The sequence below is a fragment of the Mesoplodon densirostris genome, chromosome 8 (genome assembly GCF_025265405.1).
Source record: "Mesoplodon densirostris isolate mMesDen1 chromosome 8, mMesDen1 primary haplotype, whole genome shotgun sequence".
NCBI lineage: Eukaryota > Metazoa > Chordata > Mammalia > Artiodactyla > Ziphiidae > Mesoplodon > Mesoplodon densirostris.
The window spans coordinates 7,649,022-7,667,086 of NC_082668.1; the positions used below are offsets into that span (position 1 = coordinate 7,649,022).

At 46.4% G+C, this 18,065-nt stretch overlaps 1 protein-coding gene across 1 annotated transcript in view; it reads right to left on the reverse strand.

Moving 5' to 3' along the window:
• EFHD1 (EF-hand domain family member D1) overlaps positions 1-561 on the reverse strand; it is a 40,419-nt gene extending 39,858 nt beyond the window's left edge. The window contains exon 1 of the mRNA XM_060106495.1: positions 188-561. Within this exon, the coding sequence (XP_059962478.1) occupies positions 188-480 (293 nt within the window). The 5' untranslated portion in view covers positions 481-561. The remainder of the gene's footprint in view (positions 1-187) is intronic.
• Between the last annotated feature and the right edge of the window lie 17,504 nt (positions 562-18,065).

The following is an 18,065-nucleotide window of genomic DNA, read 5'->3' on the forward strand; positions in this document are numbered from 1 at the left end:
GGCGTTGGGTTAAATGCTAAAGACACCCCTGGAACCCCTGCACTATCCCACCCTGTGTCCCACCCCCCCCCCCAAGCGGGGTCCGGGACTCCCAGCCAGAAAGATCAACCCACCACCACCTCCCCCTCCCCACCCCGGGCTCAGGGTCCCCGGGGGCGCACGGCGCAGGACGCGGAGGGGAGCTTACAGTTTGAACATGCTCTCCAGGTCCTTGATGAGACGGCGGCTGAACTCCGGGAACTCGGAGTAAGGGTGGAAGACCTTGCAGCGGCGGGGCCGCGCCGCGCCCTCGTTGATGTCCAGCCGTCGGTTCAGCTGAGCGCTCAGCTCGGCGTCGGCTCTGGCGGTGGGCGCCCAGGCGGAGGGCTGCGGTTGGGGCTCGGGGACTGAGGCGGCTCGGGGCGCAGGCTGGAGTCCGCCGTCCACCTCCTCCCAATGCATTCGCCGCTGCAGCTTGCTCGCCAGCTCCTCGCTGGCCATGGCCGCGGTGGATCCGGGGACGCGGGGACTGGGCTGACAGCGCGCTCCTCGCCGACTCGCGACTCTGCGACACTTCGCCAAGACGGCGGGGACCCGGCGGTTGGGTGGAACATGGGCGGGGGAGGGGGAGGGCGGCGGGCGGGGCGGAGCCGCGGCTTTAAGGAGGCGCTGGGGCTCGGGGACCGCCCGCCTGGCCACAGACCAGAGGCCACAGGTGTGTGACCTCGACCTGTTCTCCACTACCTGGGGCTCCAGACCGGGAGCTGAGCGCCTTCCGGGACGAGGAGTGGACCCTCGGATCAACTCTGACTTTGCCGCCCGCTCCCAGGGAGCCCAAGGACCCTGTGGTCCCCGGAGAACGGCACCGGGAAAAGTTTCAGTACCGTTCTGGCGGTTCCTTTCTCGTCCCCCAGAAGTGCCCAGACTGGAGCCGCTCGCGGCGGGGGACAGACTGGGGGTGAGGGGAGCCGAGCGCCTCCGGATGACACCTACGCGCCCCCAAGGCTGTGGGTGGCACCCAGTGGTCTCGAGGTCTGGGTGAGGGAGGCGCCCGCAGGGAGAGCGGGGAAGGGGAAGCTGAATTTCACTCACTGAAAAGAAATGTTTCCAAAACGTACTAAAAACAAATAAGCAAACCGAAAAAAAGAACAAGCAAGGGAGACAAACTCGTGGCTCTCCTGGTGGTAAGACACCAGCGCCACTTCGGGGGCTCTGGCTTTTTCTGTGAAACACAAGAAAGAAAAGAAAAAGAAGCTTGAAAATAAAGAAATAAATCAGCCTTTTTAACAAGAGGGTAAAAACAAGTACAGTCGTCACTCCCCTAAGGATGGCTGTTACATCAGCCAAGCCTTGAGAAGAATCTTGTAAACACTGATCCGCCCCTACTGGGACACACTCTGTTCTGACTGCCTCAGGGACTGCTGACCCAGGGCAGGTCTGCATCACCCGGCTGTGGGTGCCTGAGACCCAGGACCAGCCTTTGGCATGCAGGCATGTAGGGCCCACAGAGGTCCTGCCAGGGATTCTGAGCATCTGTAGAGGCCTAGTGAAAAAAAAAAAAAAAAAAAAAAAAAAAATATATATATATATATATATATATATACACATTTTTTTAATTAGGGAAAATATTATGTTTTTAAATAAAGTGATCAAATAGAATCTTTTTAACATCCCTACTAAACAATTTTATTCGGTTTTATAAATGACCTTCTTTACATCAGATTTAATGCTTGAAATGGCAATTGATGGACCCCTTCAAATACACCACAGGACGCTACCCTTCCTGACCTGGTGATGGTGACTAGATTTGCTTTTTTTTGTCATTTGTGAACACTTTATGTGACATTATTTCACACACATACACCAAAAAAAGAGATGTAAAATTCTTAACACTCTACATCAACAGGAAACTTTACGTGAATAGGTATTAAAAAATGTCAGCAACCGTTTTACAGGCTAAAATTTACCACAGTTCACATTAAATTTAAAGACTCTAATAGCTCTTCCTTTTCTTTCATTTATGATTCAAGTATAATGTTGAAAATTCTCATGTTCATGAGAATGGATTTTAAATGCAATTCGACTTTTTCATTTAAGTGCCTCCAAATGAGAAAGAGCTTTAAAAAAAAACAGCTTTATTGAGGTACAATTGATACACAAAAAACTGCACAGATTTAATGTACACGATTTGATGCACTTGGACATGTGCAAACACCCATGATACTATCACCACAATCAAGGTATTAAACATTTTCATCACCTCCAAAGGTTTCCTTGTGTCCCTTTGGTTGTTTTTTTTTTTTTTTTTTTTTGCGGTACGCGGGCCTCTCACTGTTGTGGCCTCTCCCGTTGCGGAGCACAGGCTCTAGACACGCAGGCTCAGCGGCCATGGCTCACGGGCCCAGCCGCTCCGCGGCATGTGGGATCTTCCCGGACCGGGGCACAAACCCGCATCCCCTGCATCGGCAGGCAGACTCTCAACCACTGCGCCACCAGGGAAACCCTCTTTGGTTTTTGTTTTGGCGATTTTTTTGGTGAGAACACTGCACATGAGGTCTATCCTCTTAACAAATTTTCAAGTACACAAGACCATATTGTTAACTACAGGCTCTGTGCTGCACAGTGGATCTCTAAGGAAGCATTTTGGAGTCACATACATGTGGAATACAAGCTGTCCCCCAGGCACCACTCAAAAGGCACATCACCTACCAGGGGCAGAGTTTGGGGGCTGTGCCCACCAGGCATCCCCAAGCCTCTCTGCCCTGAGGTAAGAGTGGAGGAGGGAATGCCTCCTAACCCCTGGCACCAAAGCAGAAGGTACCCAGAACGCTCACCAGGCAACAACTGGCCACCCCTAGGGAGAAAATTTCAGTATCTCACTAGTGACCCAAAGTGAAGCACAACCACAGCCAAGACTGGAAACCCTGCTTCCCATCTCCCTTTTTCCAGTGTCCAGCTGGGTGCCTGACAAAGAACTCAAAACAAGATTACTGAATGATGGGTCAATATGAGTACTACTGTGCAAATATGACCCATGTTTTATAAAATACATTTCTATGTATAGAAAAAAAAACAACTAAAGGGAAAGAGACCAAATTATTAAGTTGTAAATGCTAGGACTCAAACCATTTTCATCAACTATTTTAATTCTCAGTTCCCTGACTTTTCTACAATGACTATATAAAACTATTATACCAGAAAACAAATGTTATTGCTTGCAATGGTGAAGAACGAGAGGGTGGATATTTTATCGGTAGAGCAGGCGAAAGTATTGGGTTGGCCAAAAAGTTCGTTCAGGTTTTTCCATAAGATGCTACAGAAAATCCGAACGAACTTTTTGGCCAGCCCAATATTTTTGCCTGTGTCATCCCATGAGCGCGTTTATTTCACTAACATTCCTCTGGGATGGCTATAGGCGCTTTTGCATTTCATAGGGAAAATCAAAAGTGTTTTACCTGCAAGACTTCTTTTTCAGTTCTCTATTGCTGTGTAACAAACCATCCCCAAACCTATGGCCCAAACAACAAATCTACTTTGCTCATGAATCTGCAATTTGGGCAGACCTTCAAGGGGAACTCTCTTCTCTGATCCACTTGGAGTAGGCAAGGGCAGCTCTGAGGCTGGGGTCGAGAATCATCTGAAGATTCATTCCCGCCCAGGTATGGGATTGATGCTGGCTGATGCTTGGCCCTTGCTTGGAGCTGTTGGCTAGAACACCTACACGTGGCCTCTTGATATGGCCTGCGCTTCCTCACAACATGGTCACGGGGTTCCTAGGGCAGGCTTGCAAAGAGGGAGAGTCAGGTAGAAACCGTATCACCTTTTATGAAGTAGGCTCAGAAATCACTTAACTCAACTTTATTGGTCAGAGCAGTCGTGAAGGGGAGAGAACACAAATCTCCACCTCTCAATGGAGGAGCGACAACATCATCGAAGAATAGCGTGTGAGATGGGATATGTATCATTGTGGCCATCTTTGGAAAATACAGTTTGCCAGTCCTCCCTCTGAAAATCCCTAAAGGCTTGAGTCTATTGTGGTTCTGTGGCATCCAGACAAAAACAGGTATGTCCTTCAGCCCGGATGTGTTGGCACAATTCTCTGGGCCCTCCAGAAGTACGGACCTGCAAGTCACAAAGAAGTCAGAATGAAATGAAGTCCAGAAAGGGAAAGCCCTTCCAAGAGGGCAGAAACCTGGGGCTGCGTCCATCTTTGGAGGCATTCAGTCTTATCTTCACATTATCAACTTCTTCAATGAGTCAAAATCTCAGGGCTTTGATATGTTTTAGAGGAAATTGTTTTGTGTGTTTTTTTTTTTTTTTTTTTTTTGCGGTACACGGGCCTCTCACTGTTGTGGCCTCTCCCGTTGCGGAGCACAGGCTCCGGACGCACAGGCTCAGCGGCCGTGGCTCACGGGCCCAGCCGCTCCGTGGCATGTGGGATCTTCCCGGACCGGGGCACGAACCCGTGTCCCCTGCACCGGCAGGCGGACCCTCAACCACTGCGCCACCAGGGAAGCCCTGTTTTGTCTTTTTAAAATGAGGTAAATGTTAGTGCCAGGTGCTCTTTCTAAGTCTCTTCACGCCCTAGCTCACTGAATTGAGAATATTCTAAAATTAGGGAGTGGAGGCAGAATCAAGATGGCGGTGGGGGAAGACGTGGAGTTAGCGTCTCCCCACAACTAGGGCACCTGCCGGCCGCTGTTGGGGGACTCTGACGCCCAAGGAGATGGGAGAAACCCCACAGTGCACTGGTAGGGGTAGGATGTAGAGGGACTGAGGGGGGAGGAGAAGTGGAGGCCAGACAGGATCAGCATCCCTGAGGCTGGGGAGATCAGCAGGCGGGAGGGGCCCTCCGGTAGGAGCGGAGCGGGAGAGGAGTGGAGGGTGATTGCCCCGCCCACTCGAGCTCAGAAAGCCTGCTGGGCTCCCAGGTGAGGTCCCCTGCCTTCTCAGACCAGGGCTGGGGGGCACGCCTGGACTCCTTCTGTTCCTTGAGCCTAAGCCCCACCCCCCAGGCCCCCAGGGCCTTTTCAAACCCTGTGGATCCTGAGCATTGGCCCCACCCACCACCCAAACCTCGCCCTTGCTTAGGCCCCGCCCTCCACAGCCAAGGCCTTTTCCCCCTCCTTTTTTTTTTTTCCTTTTTTTTTTTTCCCCCCTCCTGCTCTTCTTTACTATTGTGGTACTGTTGTACCTTCTGATTGTTGATTCATCTATATTTTTATTTTTATATTCTTCCTAACATATCTGTTAGTTTCCTAGTCTAATTTCATTTTTTACTTTGTTATTTTGTTGTTGTTGTTTTGCCGCCCCAGGCAGCTTGCAGGATCTTGGTTCACGAGCCCAGGGTCAGGCCGAAGCTCCTGCATTGGGAGCTCTGAGTCCGAACCACTGGACTAACCTCAGACCCCGGGGAATATTCATTGGAGTGAAGTCTCACAGAGTTCTTCATCTCAGCATCAAGACCCAGCTCTACCCAGTAGCCTACAAACCCCAGTGTGGGAAACCTCAGGCCAAATAACCAGTAAGACAGGAACACAATCTCACTCATAAAAAAATAAATAAAAAATGAGACGGCAAAAAAATATGTCACAGATGAAGGAGCAAGGTAAAAACCGACAAGACCAAATAAATGAAGAGGAAATAGGCAATCTACCTGAAAAAGAATCCAGAGTAATGATAGTAAAGATGATCCAGAATCTCAGAAATAGAATGGAGGCACGGATTGAGAAAATATAAGAAACATTTAACAAAGAACTAAAGAAAAAACAAACAGAGATGAACAACATAATAACTGAAACGAAAAATACACTAGAAGGAATCAATAACAGAATAACTGAGGCAGAAGAATGAATAAGTGAGCTAAAAGACAAAACGGTGGAAATAACTGCCGAGGAGCAGAATAAAGAAAAAAGAAAAAAAGAATCGAAGACAATTTCAGAGACAACACCGGGACAACACTAAATGCACCAACATTCAAATTCTAGGGGTCCCAGAAGAAGAAGAGAAAAAGAAAGGGTCTGAGAAAATATTTGAAGAGACTGTGGTTGAAAACTTCCCTAACATGGCAAAGGAAATAGTCACCCAAGTCCAGGAAGCACAGAGAGTCCCATATAGGATAAACCCTAGGAAAAACACAAGACACAAATTAATGAAATTAGAAAACTACATAACACCATACACAAAAATAAACTCCAAATGGATTAAAGGCTTAAATGTAAGACCAGACACTATAAAGCTCAGTAGAGGAGAACATAGGAAAAACACTCTTTGACATAAACCACAACAAGATCTTTTTTGACCCACCTCCTAGAGTAACGGAAATAAAAAAAATAAATAAACAAATGGGACTTAATTAAACTTAAAAGCTTTTGCACAGCAAAGGAAACCATAAACAAGAAGACAACCCTCAGAATGGGAGAAAATATTTGCAAATAAAACAACAGACAAAGGATTAATCTCCAAAGTATACAAACAGCTCATGGAAGTCAATATCAAATAAACAAACAATTCAGTTAAAAAATGGGCAGAAGACCTAAATAGACATTTCCCCAAGGAAGACATACAGATGGTCAAGAGGCACATGAAAAGACGCTCAACATCACTAATCATTAGAGAAATGCAAATCAAAACTACAATGAGGTATCATCTCACACCAGTCAGAATGGCCATTATCAAAAAATCTAGAAACAATAAATGCTGGAGGGGGTGTGGAGAAAACGGAACACTCTTGCACTGCTGGTGGGAATGTGAACTGGTACAGCCACTATGGAGAACAGTATGGAGGTTCCTTAAAAAACTAAAAATAGAACTACCATATGACTCAGCAATTCCACTACTGGGCATATACCCTGAGAAAACCATAATTCAAAAAGAAACATGTACCGCAATGTTCTTTGCAGCCCTATTTACAATAGCCAGGACATGGAACCAACCTAAATGTCCATCGACAGATGAATGGATAAAGATGTGGCACATATATACAATGGAATATTACTCAGCCATAAAAAGAAACGAAATTGAGATATTTGTAGTGAGGTGGATGGACCTAAAGTCTGTCATACAGAGTGAAGTCAGAAAGAGAAAAACAAATACCGTATGCTAACACATATATATGGAATCTAAAAAAAAAAAACATGGTATTGATGAACCTAGTTGCAGGGCAGGAATAAAGAGATAGACATAGCAAATGGACTTGAGGACGTGGGGTGGGAGGGCGAAGCTGGGGCAAAGTGAGAGTAGCATCAACATATATACACTATCGAATGTAAAATAGTTGGCTGGTGGGAAGCAGCCGCATAGCACAGGGAGATCAGCTCGGTGCTTTGCGATGACCTAGAGGGGTGGGATAGGGAGGGTGGGAGGGAGGCTCAAGAGGGAGGGGATATGGGGACATGTGTATGCATATGACTGATTCGCTTTGCTGTGCAACAGAAACTAACAGTATTGTGAAGTAATTATACTCCAATAAAGATCTACTAAAAATAAATAAATAAATAAATATAAATAAAATTAGAGAGTGATGATGGTTTTACAAACTCCATGAATATACTAAAAACCATTGAATTGTATACTTCATAAAGATGAATTTTATGGCATGTGAATTATATCTAAATAAATCTGTTATTTTTTAAATGATGACAGTAAGCCATTACATATTAACATGAAAAATATAAGTGAGAAGAAAAACATTGTTTTACATTTTTGCATGTCTTTAATCCCTGCCTTAATAGAAGACACTTGGATATCACATCTGCTTCTACATTTGATTTGCTGCAACTTGTTGCTGTGTTTGCAGTATGTGACGAAAATCCAGGCTTCCACAGATGTCTGGGAATTTAGTTGGATATATAATTGGAAAAGAGAGGAGTATTTGTTCAGTCTTTTCAGATAATTGTGGTTATTATTTTTCTTTGTTACTACTGATAAGTGATAGTTTCCTGAAGTTTAAATGCAACATGGAAAGTGGAAGCATCCAAACCAAACTCTCCATACTCTGTTACACTGAAATCCATCACTCTACCTTGCACATGTAATGGGGCCTTGATTTAGGCATAACTTTGTACCATTATGCATTGGTCATGTTGACACATTTCACTTACATGATAAAGTCCAAAATTCTAACTTGTGCTTGGAACTCAAGTGTTATTATTGATAGCAAATACTACCAACTGTTTCCAGAAGGCCCTCAATTACTTCTTCCTTTTCTCCAGGGATGTCTCCTTGAGGGCAAGTTTCAGGTCTTTATTTTTATTTGGGAAACCCTTAAAGTGACTCACCTATCTGACCCCAGGCTGGCTGCATCTTCCGCAAAGGAAAGCCCACAGGCACTACCTAAATGGGTTTTCTCACCTTTCTCTCTAGCCCAGTCAGTACAAAAAGAACCCCTAACCACTCCTTGCCCTGCACAGCTGCCGGAGAAATTCCTGGCAGAGAATCAGGCAGAAAAGCTGAGGAGTGCTTTAAACCTCAGACTCCAGGCCCCAGGGTGGACCTAGAGGCTCCGACCCCCAGGGGAGGCCTGGTCCCCAGGCCCCTTTGGCTCCAGGCATCCACGTCTGTGGCCTTGGGGACTTGCCAGGGAGCTCCCAGGGGTGTCGATGAGCTCAGACCCAAGTTCCCTGGGTGGCCTCAGCTCCCTGCCTGCTCAGAAAGCAGAGACGCTGGGCTGTAGTAGATGCTGCTGAAAGCGAAAATAATTCACTTTCCTATTTCTCACCTGATGGAGCAGCGAAGAATTATGAGTGGGCGAAAATGAATTCTACAGGGTTGGAGGAGAGGCAAGCCAGACCCTCCCACGGCTCTAGGGACCCCTGGCTGTGATTGTCAGATCACCCACCCTGCCCTCTCTTCTCCCCACCACACCCATCAGGGTTGGCCTTCCCTCCCCCTGCTCACCTAGTCAGTCAAGTGTTGGTTCCCCTCCCTGAGGCCGTTCAGATCTCTCCCCTTCTTCCTTGAATCCAGCCAGAGCTCGTCTCTCTGGAAGGGCGATAGGGGACAATGCCATCCTCTGAAGCCGACTTGCCCTCTGCCCATCTGTCCTCCATTCACTCACCCAGGCAGGAGGAACTGGTCTAGAACAGTGTTGTCCAATAGAAATAGAATGCATACTTTTATTTTAGAATGTGTATTTGGTATTTTAAATTTTCTAGTAGCAACATTTTTAAAAGTAAAACTAAAAGAAAACAGGTGAAATTAATTTTCATAATATATATTTTTTTACCCAATATATGCCAAATATTATCATCTCGACAGGTAATCAATGTAAAAAATGTTAATGAGATATTTTACATTATTTCCTACTAAGGCTTTGAAATTTGACGTATATTTTACACTTACAGCTCATCTCAATTCAAACTAGCCATATTTCAAGTGGTTGATAGCCACTTGCAGTTGGTGGCTACCATCTCGGATAACTCAGGACTAAGGCAAATCACAGGGGTCCCTGCTCCCTGGCTCTGACCCTCAGCTGGTGAAGAAGTTCTGCTACTGAGAAGTTCCTGTCTGGCCTCACCTCTGGCCTGTACTCCCTCTGATTTGAAATAACGCCCCCAACACCCCCCCCCCACACACACACTCAACTTGTCCCTAACACAAGGTACTCGGATCCACCCAGATCTGACCCAGTGCTCCATGGATGCTGGACCTGAGAATAATATCCTAAAATAAAGACCAAACTGTGCCACTGGTCCCAGTTCTCGGTCTCCTTATTTGTTCCAGTCTGGCGCCCTGTCAGTGGCTGCAGGAAGCTGGTGGGAGTGGGTGGGGCCGCCCTCCCCCTGCAGAGGGGACACCTCTGAGGTTCAAAGGTTTGCTTGGTTGTCAGGCACCTGATGATAAGAGCATTTCTTAAAGAGTTTAGGGATATTACACTTCATTTGATCCCCCAAGTTCTCTGACAGTCTTTACATCTAGCACAGGGTAAGATAGGCTTTTGGCTATCTTATCTAATAATAATAAACTATTCTGGCTCTTCCGTTTAGACACAGAACCAGGAGCCCTCAGTCATGCGGACAGAGGTGGAAGGAGGAGAGCAGCTGTGGAAATGCTGCCTCTGTCACTCAGCGGCTGTGTGACTTTGAGTTAGTTACTTAACTTCTCTGAACTTCTGTTTCATCATATATACAACAAAGATATAGCCGTAGTCAGAGATAGTGCAGGTTTGGTTCCAGACCACTGCAATAAAGCGAGTCACATGAATTTTTTGGTTTCCCCGTGCATATAAAAGTTACATTTACACTATACTGTAGTCTATTAAGTGTGCAATAGCATTATGTCTAAGAAGACAATGTACACACCTTAATTTAAAAATACTTTATCGTGGGAATTCCCTGGCGGTCCAGTGGTTAGGACTCCATGCTCTCACTGCTGAGGGCCTGGGTTCAATCCCTGGTCAGGGAACTAAAATCTCGCAAGCCATGCAGTGCGGCCAAAAAAAAAAACCCAAAAAACTTTATTGCTAAAAAATGCTAACCGTCACATGAGCCCTCAGTGAGATCACTGACCACAGATCCCCATAACAAATATAACAATAATGAAAAAGTTTGACATATCGCAAGAATTACCAAAATGTGACACAGAGATATGAAGTGAGCGAATGCTGCTCGAAAAATGGCACGAATAGACTTGTTCAAGGCAGGGTTACCACAAACCTTCAATGTGTAAAAAACGCAGTATCTGCGAAGTGCAGTAAAACAAGTTGTGCCTATAATACTACCCACAAGACATACAAGGCAGTTGTGATGACTGATTGCATGTAAAGCACCTAGCAGGTGTTGAATTAATGTCACCCTTTTGCTACAGGTGCAGCACAGGTGGTGCCTGACGGTAGGGCTGAAGGAAAAGAACCCGAGCCACAGGGCAGGCCCAGGCTCTCCAGCTTTCACCAGGGCACCAACTAAGTCTGTTTTTGCGGGGGGGTGGGCGGGGGGAGCATCTTGCAGCCCTCACCCACATTCCGGCTACGCAGACAAGCAGCTCGGCCCTTCCTGATTTCAAAAGCCTACACTGGCCAGCGTGATTTGGAGACACCAGGGAATCACATCACAGTCATGGCCACAAATGATTTGACACACCTCCCATTGAGAGGGTCTGTGTCCCTACCCCTTGAACTTGGATGGGCTCATGTGGCTGGTGGACCAAAAGAATATGGTAGAAGTGATACAACATCGCTTCTGAGACTAGGTCAAGAAAGGCCATGCTGTTTTCACCTCACCTGCTGGGAACATTCATTCTTGCAACCCTGAGCCCCTGTGCAAAAAGCCTGGTTACTTTGAGGCTGCCAGGCTGGAGGTGCCACCTGTAGGGCTATAGTCTGCAGGCCCAGAGGAGCTTGTCCATCCCACGTGCCACACATGTGAGTAAAGAATCATCTTGGAAGCAGACTCTCTGGCCCAGCTCTTCCAGCCCCAGCCATTGGGGTCACCCCAGCTGAGGTCCCAGATATCCTGGAGCAGAGAAGAACCACCTTCCCTATGCCCAAACTCCTGATTCAGAGAGCCCATGAACATAATACAGTGATGGTGGCTGTTTTACATCACTGTGTTTTTTTAAATTGTGGTTAAAAGAAAACAACAAAACACACAACATAAAATTTATCATCTTAATAATTGTTAAGTGTATGGTCCAGTAGTGTTAAGTATATGTGCAACAGATCCCAAAATATTTCATCTTGGGAAAATGAAACTCTGCACCCATTAAACAACTCCCCTCTCCCCCTCACCCCTGTTCCTGTCGACCAGCATTCTACCTTCTGTCTCAATGAATTTGAAGACTCCAGAAACCTCATCTAAGTGGAATCACACAGTATTTGTTTTTTTGTGACTGGCTTATTTCACTTAACATAATATCCTCAAGTTTCACCCATGTTGGAGCATGTGCCAGAATTTCCTTCCTTATTAAGACTAAATAGTATTCCATTGTACGTAGAGACCACATTTTGCTGACACATTCATCCATCAGTGGACACTCCAGTTGCTTCCACCTTTTGGCTATTGTGAATAATAATGCTGCCATGAACACCACTAAGTTTTGAGGTGGTTTGTTACACCATAGCAAAGAGCTGGAACAACATTGTGCCTCAATACAAGTGTATTAAAAAAAAAAAGATAATTAAAGATGACTACACTTAAAAAAATATTACCCAGCAAAGCATTCTTACAAGGATTAGGCAACATGCAGACGCTCAGGGAATGCAGCCCTGTGACTTCTTGAAAAAACAAAACCCTTCCGTGCTGGACAGCACCATCCAGAGATAAATCCAAATAAACAAGGCTAGGCATGGAAAAGCTATAGAGGAAGGTCTGGTGGAGAACACCAAATCTACTCTATTATAGAAGCTAAAGAAGAGGGGGAATCATGGTTATTCGGTTGAATATGTACGATATAAACCTGGAGGTTTTAAGCAAAATTATGTAAATAATCATATTATTTATAGCCATATAATTACAGGTGTAACACTATATATAGTTATACATATATATACATGAAGAAGGTGGGATTGGTACAGAGCTAATTTCTTCCTCTAAATATCAGAAAATCAATCCATTGTATCTACTACCAAACTACACAGGGTTTTGGTTTGTTTTCTTTTTAATAATTATAAACACAACAACAAAGAAGGAGTGATTTGTCTGGAAGGGGCTTTCTGTACAGCACTGTCTTCAAGCCCACACCACCCTGAGGTTAGTGGTATCTGCTCATTTTACTGAGGTTCAGAGGAGGTAAGTGCCTGCCCAAAGGCGCACAGCTGGCCGTGGGAGGGGCCCAGATGCAGGGTTTCTCATGCCTGATCCTGACTCCAACCCTCCAACTCCATCCCTGCAGGCTTGGGCGCCCCTTCCCCAGCCTTGGAAAGCCCTCTCTTCTTCTGGAGTAGGGAAAATGTCCAGGACTAGGCCTTAGCGGGCTGAGTCAGCTGCTAATTTGGAAGAACATGCGAAAATGGCCTTCTAGCTTCAGCTTCATCTCTAAGACAGAAAGAACGATCCTTTGCTTTTCATTTACCAATAACAACAATTGAGGGCATCCTCTGTGCCAGGCCCTGGGTCACAACGGGGCAAAGTGCTGTGATGGAGACAGCCCAAGGAAGTGCTGACACCTCGGGGCTCAGGGAGACCGCCGGAGGGAGGAGAGACACTGGAGCTGATAGCTTGGCAAGGACGGGAGGGCGTGCCCGCCAAGCAGGGCACAGACAAGGCAGAGAAGTGAGACCCTCGTGCTGGGTGGCAAGTTACCCCTGCCCCTGGTAATCCGGATCCGTTTTCTGCCACTTTCCATTCATTTGCCTGTTCTAGAATTTTATATAAGTGGAGCCATGTAGTATGTACTTTTTTGTGTCTGGCTTTTTCCATTCAAACTGATTTTGAGATTCATGTGTATAATAAGTCTGGGTTTCTTCTTACTGCTGAGCGGTAGTGCATTGTATGGATACACCATAGTTTACGCATCAGTCATGATGAATGCTATAGACTGAATGTCTGTGTCCCCCCAAAATTCATATGTTGAAACTTGACCCTAATGTGATGGTATTTGAGGGTATTTATGTATTCTGGATACAAGTCCTTTGCCAAATATATGTATTGTGAATATTTTCTGCCAGTCTGTGGCTTGCGTTTTAATTTCCTTATTGGTATCTTTTGAAACTCATGCTTGTTTGTTTGTTTGTTTTAATAAATTTATTTATTTATTTACTTTTGGCTGTGTTGGGTCTTTGTTGCTGTGTGTGGGCTTTCTCTAGTTGCAGCCAGTGGGGGCTACTCTTTGTTGAGGTGTGCGGGTTTCTCACTGCGGTGGCTTCTCTTGTTGCAGAGCACGGGTTCTAGGTGTGTGGGCTTCAGTAGTTGTGTTACGTGGGCTCAGTAGTTGTGGCTCGCGGGCTCTAGAGCGCAGGCTCAGTAGGTGTGGCGTAGGGGCTTAGTTGCTCCACGGCACATGGGATCTTCCCGGACCAGGGTTTGAATCTGTGTCCCCTGCGTTGGCAGGCGGATTCTTAACTACCTCGCCACCAGGGAAGTCCCTCATGCTTGTTTTTATGTCAATAAAACATCCAGTGGTGATCATTTTGTGATGTATAGAAATATCAAATCACTATGTTTTCCACCAGGAACTAACATTGTATTGTTGGTCAATTATACTTCAAAAACAAACAAAGAAACAAACAAAGTCATAGAAAAAGAGATCAGATTTCTGGTTACCTGAGGTGAGGCGTGGGGCGAGGGAATTGGATGAAGGTGGTCAAAAGGTACAAACTACCAGCTCTAAGATAAGTACTAGGGATGTAATGTACAACGTGATAAATATAATTAACATTGCTGTATGTTATATATGAAAGTTGTTAAGAGTAAATCCTAAGACTTCTCATCATAAGGAAAAGTTTTTTTTCTTTTTCTTTTATTTTGTATCTATATGAGATGTTGGATGTTCACTAAACTTATTGTGGTAATCATTTCACGATGTATGGAAGTCAAATCATTATGCTGTACACTTTAAACTTATACAGTGCTGTACGTCAATTATATGTCAATAAAACTGGAAGAAAAAAAATATCCAAAAGAGGGAGGAATTCAGTGCACGGGTGATGCTCCAAGCTCAGCTGATTTGGGCATTACTCAGAAATGAGAATAAAGCAAAGCTGAAATGACACGGACTCTGACATCCTAACTCATGTCTGGTGTTAATGTTTCCTCATTTGGAGCCCTGGCAGGTAAAGGGCCAGGCAGGCTGGTTTTTTACTGGACACTGACCACTGCCGTCTGCTCTTCTGGACAGCTGGGAGCTGGCCTGAGGAAGCCTGCACGCGGTTGGGAGAGCATGGCCCCCCATTTCCCAGACAGGCTGCCCCCTGCTGGAGGTCATGGGGAACCACATGGCAGATGGTTCCCTGAGTCACCTGGCTGGTTGGTGGGAACCCCCTGGGCATGGAGGCCTCCTACCTGCCCCTTCTCCGGATGCCAGCAGAGGCTTCTTGATGGCAGTACGTCGCTGGGACAGTTCTTGCCTCAGGGGTTTCAGATTTAGTTCTTGGAATCTCTGAGGTTTAGGAGGGCAAACAGAACTGCTCTGCCAAGGAAGGGAGATTCAGGTGCAGAAGTGGCTCCAACCAGCCGGTGAGTAGCTGGGAGCACGGCAGGCACACCCGCCTCCCTGAGTTCTTTGCCACTGCATTCCAACCGACTGCCACAGGGTGTCTGCTGCTGGGGCCTGGCCTTGACAACGACTTCTTCATTCCCCAGGTGACTGGAGCCCTCTAGCTATGGAAGATCTTGCCACGAAGGTCATGCATGTGATGGGGGGTTGGGGTCCGGGGGCAGTGGACGGCCCCCTCCCAAGATGCCACTGTGGGCCAGGTTGCAGAGCCAGTGTCCTCATCTGGCTTTAGGGCTCTGGACAGGCTCACCAAGGCAGCTGTCTTCTCAGGATGGACCCCCCTGCACTTCCAGGATGCATGTGGGATCAAGGGGCCCCTGGAAACCCAGTGGACAGGGTGGGTGCCCTGATCATACTAGTTCCCTTGTCCCTACAAATGGGGTCTGGAGCCTCCACCCTCTGGGTCTGACTGGGAGGTTGTTAATTCATTTGACAATATTTACTGGGCATCTACTACGCACAGATAATCATAGGCACCTGGGTTGCTTACTGCTAGTGGTAAAAATAATAAAAGCGGGCTTCCCTGGTGGCGCAATGGTTAAGAGTCCGCTTGCCGATGCAGGGGACGTGGGTTCGTGCCCCGGTCCGGGAAGATCCCACATGACGCGGAGAGGCTGGGCCCGTGAGCCATGGCCGCTGAGCCTGTGTGTCCGGAGCCTGTGCTCCGCAACGGGAGAGGCCACAGCAGTGAGAGGCCCGTGTACGGCAAATAAATAAATAAATAAATAAATAAATAAATAATAAAAGCTCCCGTTCAACCAACACTTACTCTGTGCTGCCTGCTGCCCATGGTACTAGGATCTTTACATATATGGCCTCACTTGATTTCCCAAAAGTCCTGCAGGCTAGGATACGTCTTATTTAATCTTCCCAGTAGCCTGGTAAGCACCCTCACCCTAACCGGAATCAGAATCTCTGGAGATGGAGACTGGGAATCTCTATTTTATTTCCTGAGGTGCCCCCAGCTTGGGGTTACCAAGGAGGCGGATCCTGTGCACCCTAACTTTAAAGATGAGGGTCTGTGCGGTGCAGAACTTGCTCAGGGCGTCTCCAGCCCTGCGGGTCTCCGCACTCGACCCGCCCCTCAGGAGAGACCGCTAGAGAATCGGGAGCAGAGAAGGAGGGAGAGCGTGGGTCCCCCTCTCACTAATGTTCCGGGTGAGTCCGACTGCGGGCTTCTCCACCTCCACCCGCCTGCTAGGGTTGTAGGGGGCTGCGAGATCTTACAAGCTTTTAGTTACCAATCCTCTCGTCTACAGGACAAACTCGAGTATGGGTTTAAAAGTGGAGAGGATTTCAAATCCCGCCAGGCAGGGGATTTAAACCTGAAAGTGCCTCCTAGTGGCGGCAGCGAGGAATTACCGCGTCCCTACAAAGCTACAAGAAATTTGCTGAGAGTAGACCTTAAAAAAAAGAAAGAAAAGAAAAAAGAAAATTATGTGAGGTGATGGATGTGTTAATTAACTAAGTGGGGGATGCTTTCACAGTGTATACATTTATCAAATCACCACAATGTACACTTTAAATGTCTTACTATTTTATATGTCAATTATACCTCAATAAAGCTAAAATTTAAAGAGAAAAAAAAGATTGTCTGGTTAACGTCGAAAATTACAGACTTTCAAAACTGAAAGGGGTTTTAAAGAGCACCAGCTACAACCCTCCCACTTTCCGTCTGGGGACTGTCTTACTTGTAAGGACGATGCTCTCATGGTCGTCCTGAAGAAAGTGAGTGATATCACTTCGGAGAAAGGCCTCTGTTAAGACTAAATCATCAAAAGGAAGCCACACAGGGGCCCGAATATTATTTACCTGCACTTGGTATGCTTTCCTGAAGCACACCTAAGGCTGAACCCGGCGAGTTCCGGTTCATCAGGAGTTTGAAGCGCCCTCTTCTGGGTACCAATGGTTTGTCAATGACACTCTTAAAATTTGCTTCGAAGACCAAATAAAATTCATTATGGCCATAGCATTTGTTCATTCATTGAGCAAATGTTTATCATGACACCCCATGCAGGCACTGTGTTTCGTGCTGGAGATTCAAGGAACACACGACCTCAGTTCTTGTGCTCAGGGCATTAATGGAGGAGACAGATATTAATAAAACATTCACATAAATTCACACCAGCTGTGATAAATAGCCAGGATGAAAGAACAGGGAGGTGACAACGTATTACAGGGGACCTGACCTGGGAGGTTAGGGAGGGCTTCCCATAGAAGGTGACATTGCTCCTGAAGTGGAACTTTGGAGTTAAAATGTCAGGCAACAGGGCTTGATGTGGAAAGACTGATCCCCCATCCAGCCTGGTGCTAAGGTCACTGCAGAGGAAGCTGACCTCAGGGCACTGTTAGGTGGAAACAGTTTCCCAAGAGGGATAAGAAGCAGGATCCCGTTTCCAAGTTTCATCAAGGAATGTTAATAGGAGCTCATTTTAGAATGGGAATTTGAAAAGTTCTATCTATCATCTTTTGTCATTTCTGGGTCAGTTAATATAATCTGATTTTTCCTCAGGCTAAAGGCAAACTTTTACTTATTTTTGTTTTAATCATTAAGTCTATTATTTATTTACTTATTTATTTATTTTTGGCTGTGTTGGGTGTTTGTTGCTCTGCACGGGCTTTCTCTAGCTGTGGCGAGCAGGGGTTACTCTTCGTTGTGGTGCGCGGGTTTCTCATTGTGGTGGCTTCTCTTGTTGCGGAGCATGGGCTCTAGGAGTGTGGGCTCAGTAGCTGTGGCTTGCAAGCTCTAGAGCGCAGGCTCAGTAGTTGTGGTGCACGGGCTTAGCTGCTCTGCAGCATGTGGGATCTTCCCAGACCACGGATCGAACTGTGTCCCGTGCACTGGCAGGTGGATTCTTAACCACTGTGCCACCAGGGAAGTCCTTTACTTCTTATTCTTATGTCAAGTAATTTTTTTACTGGATGTCAGACATTGT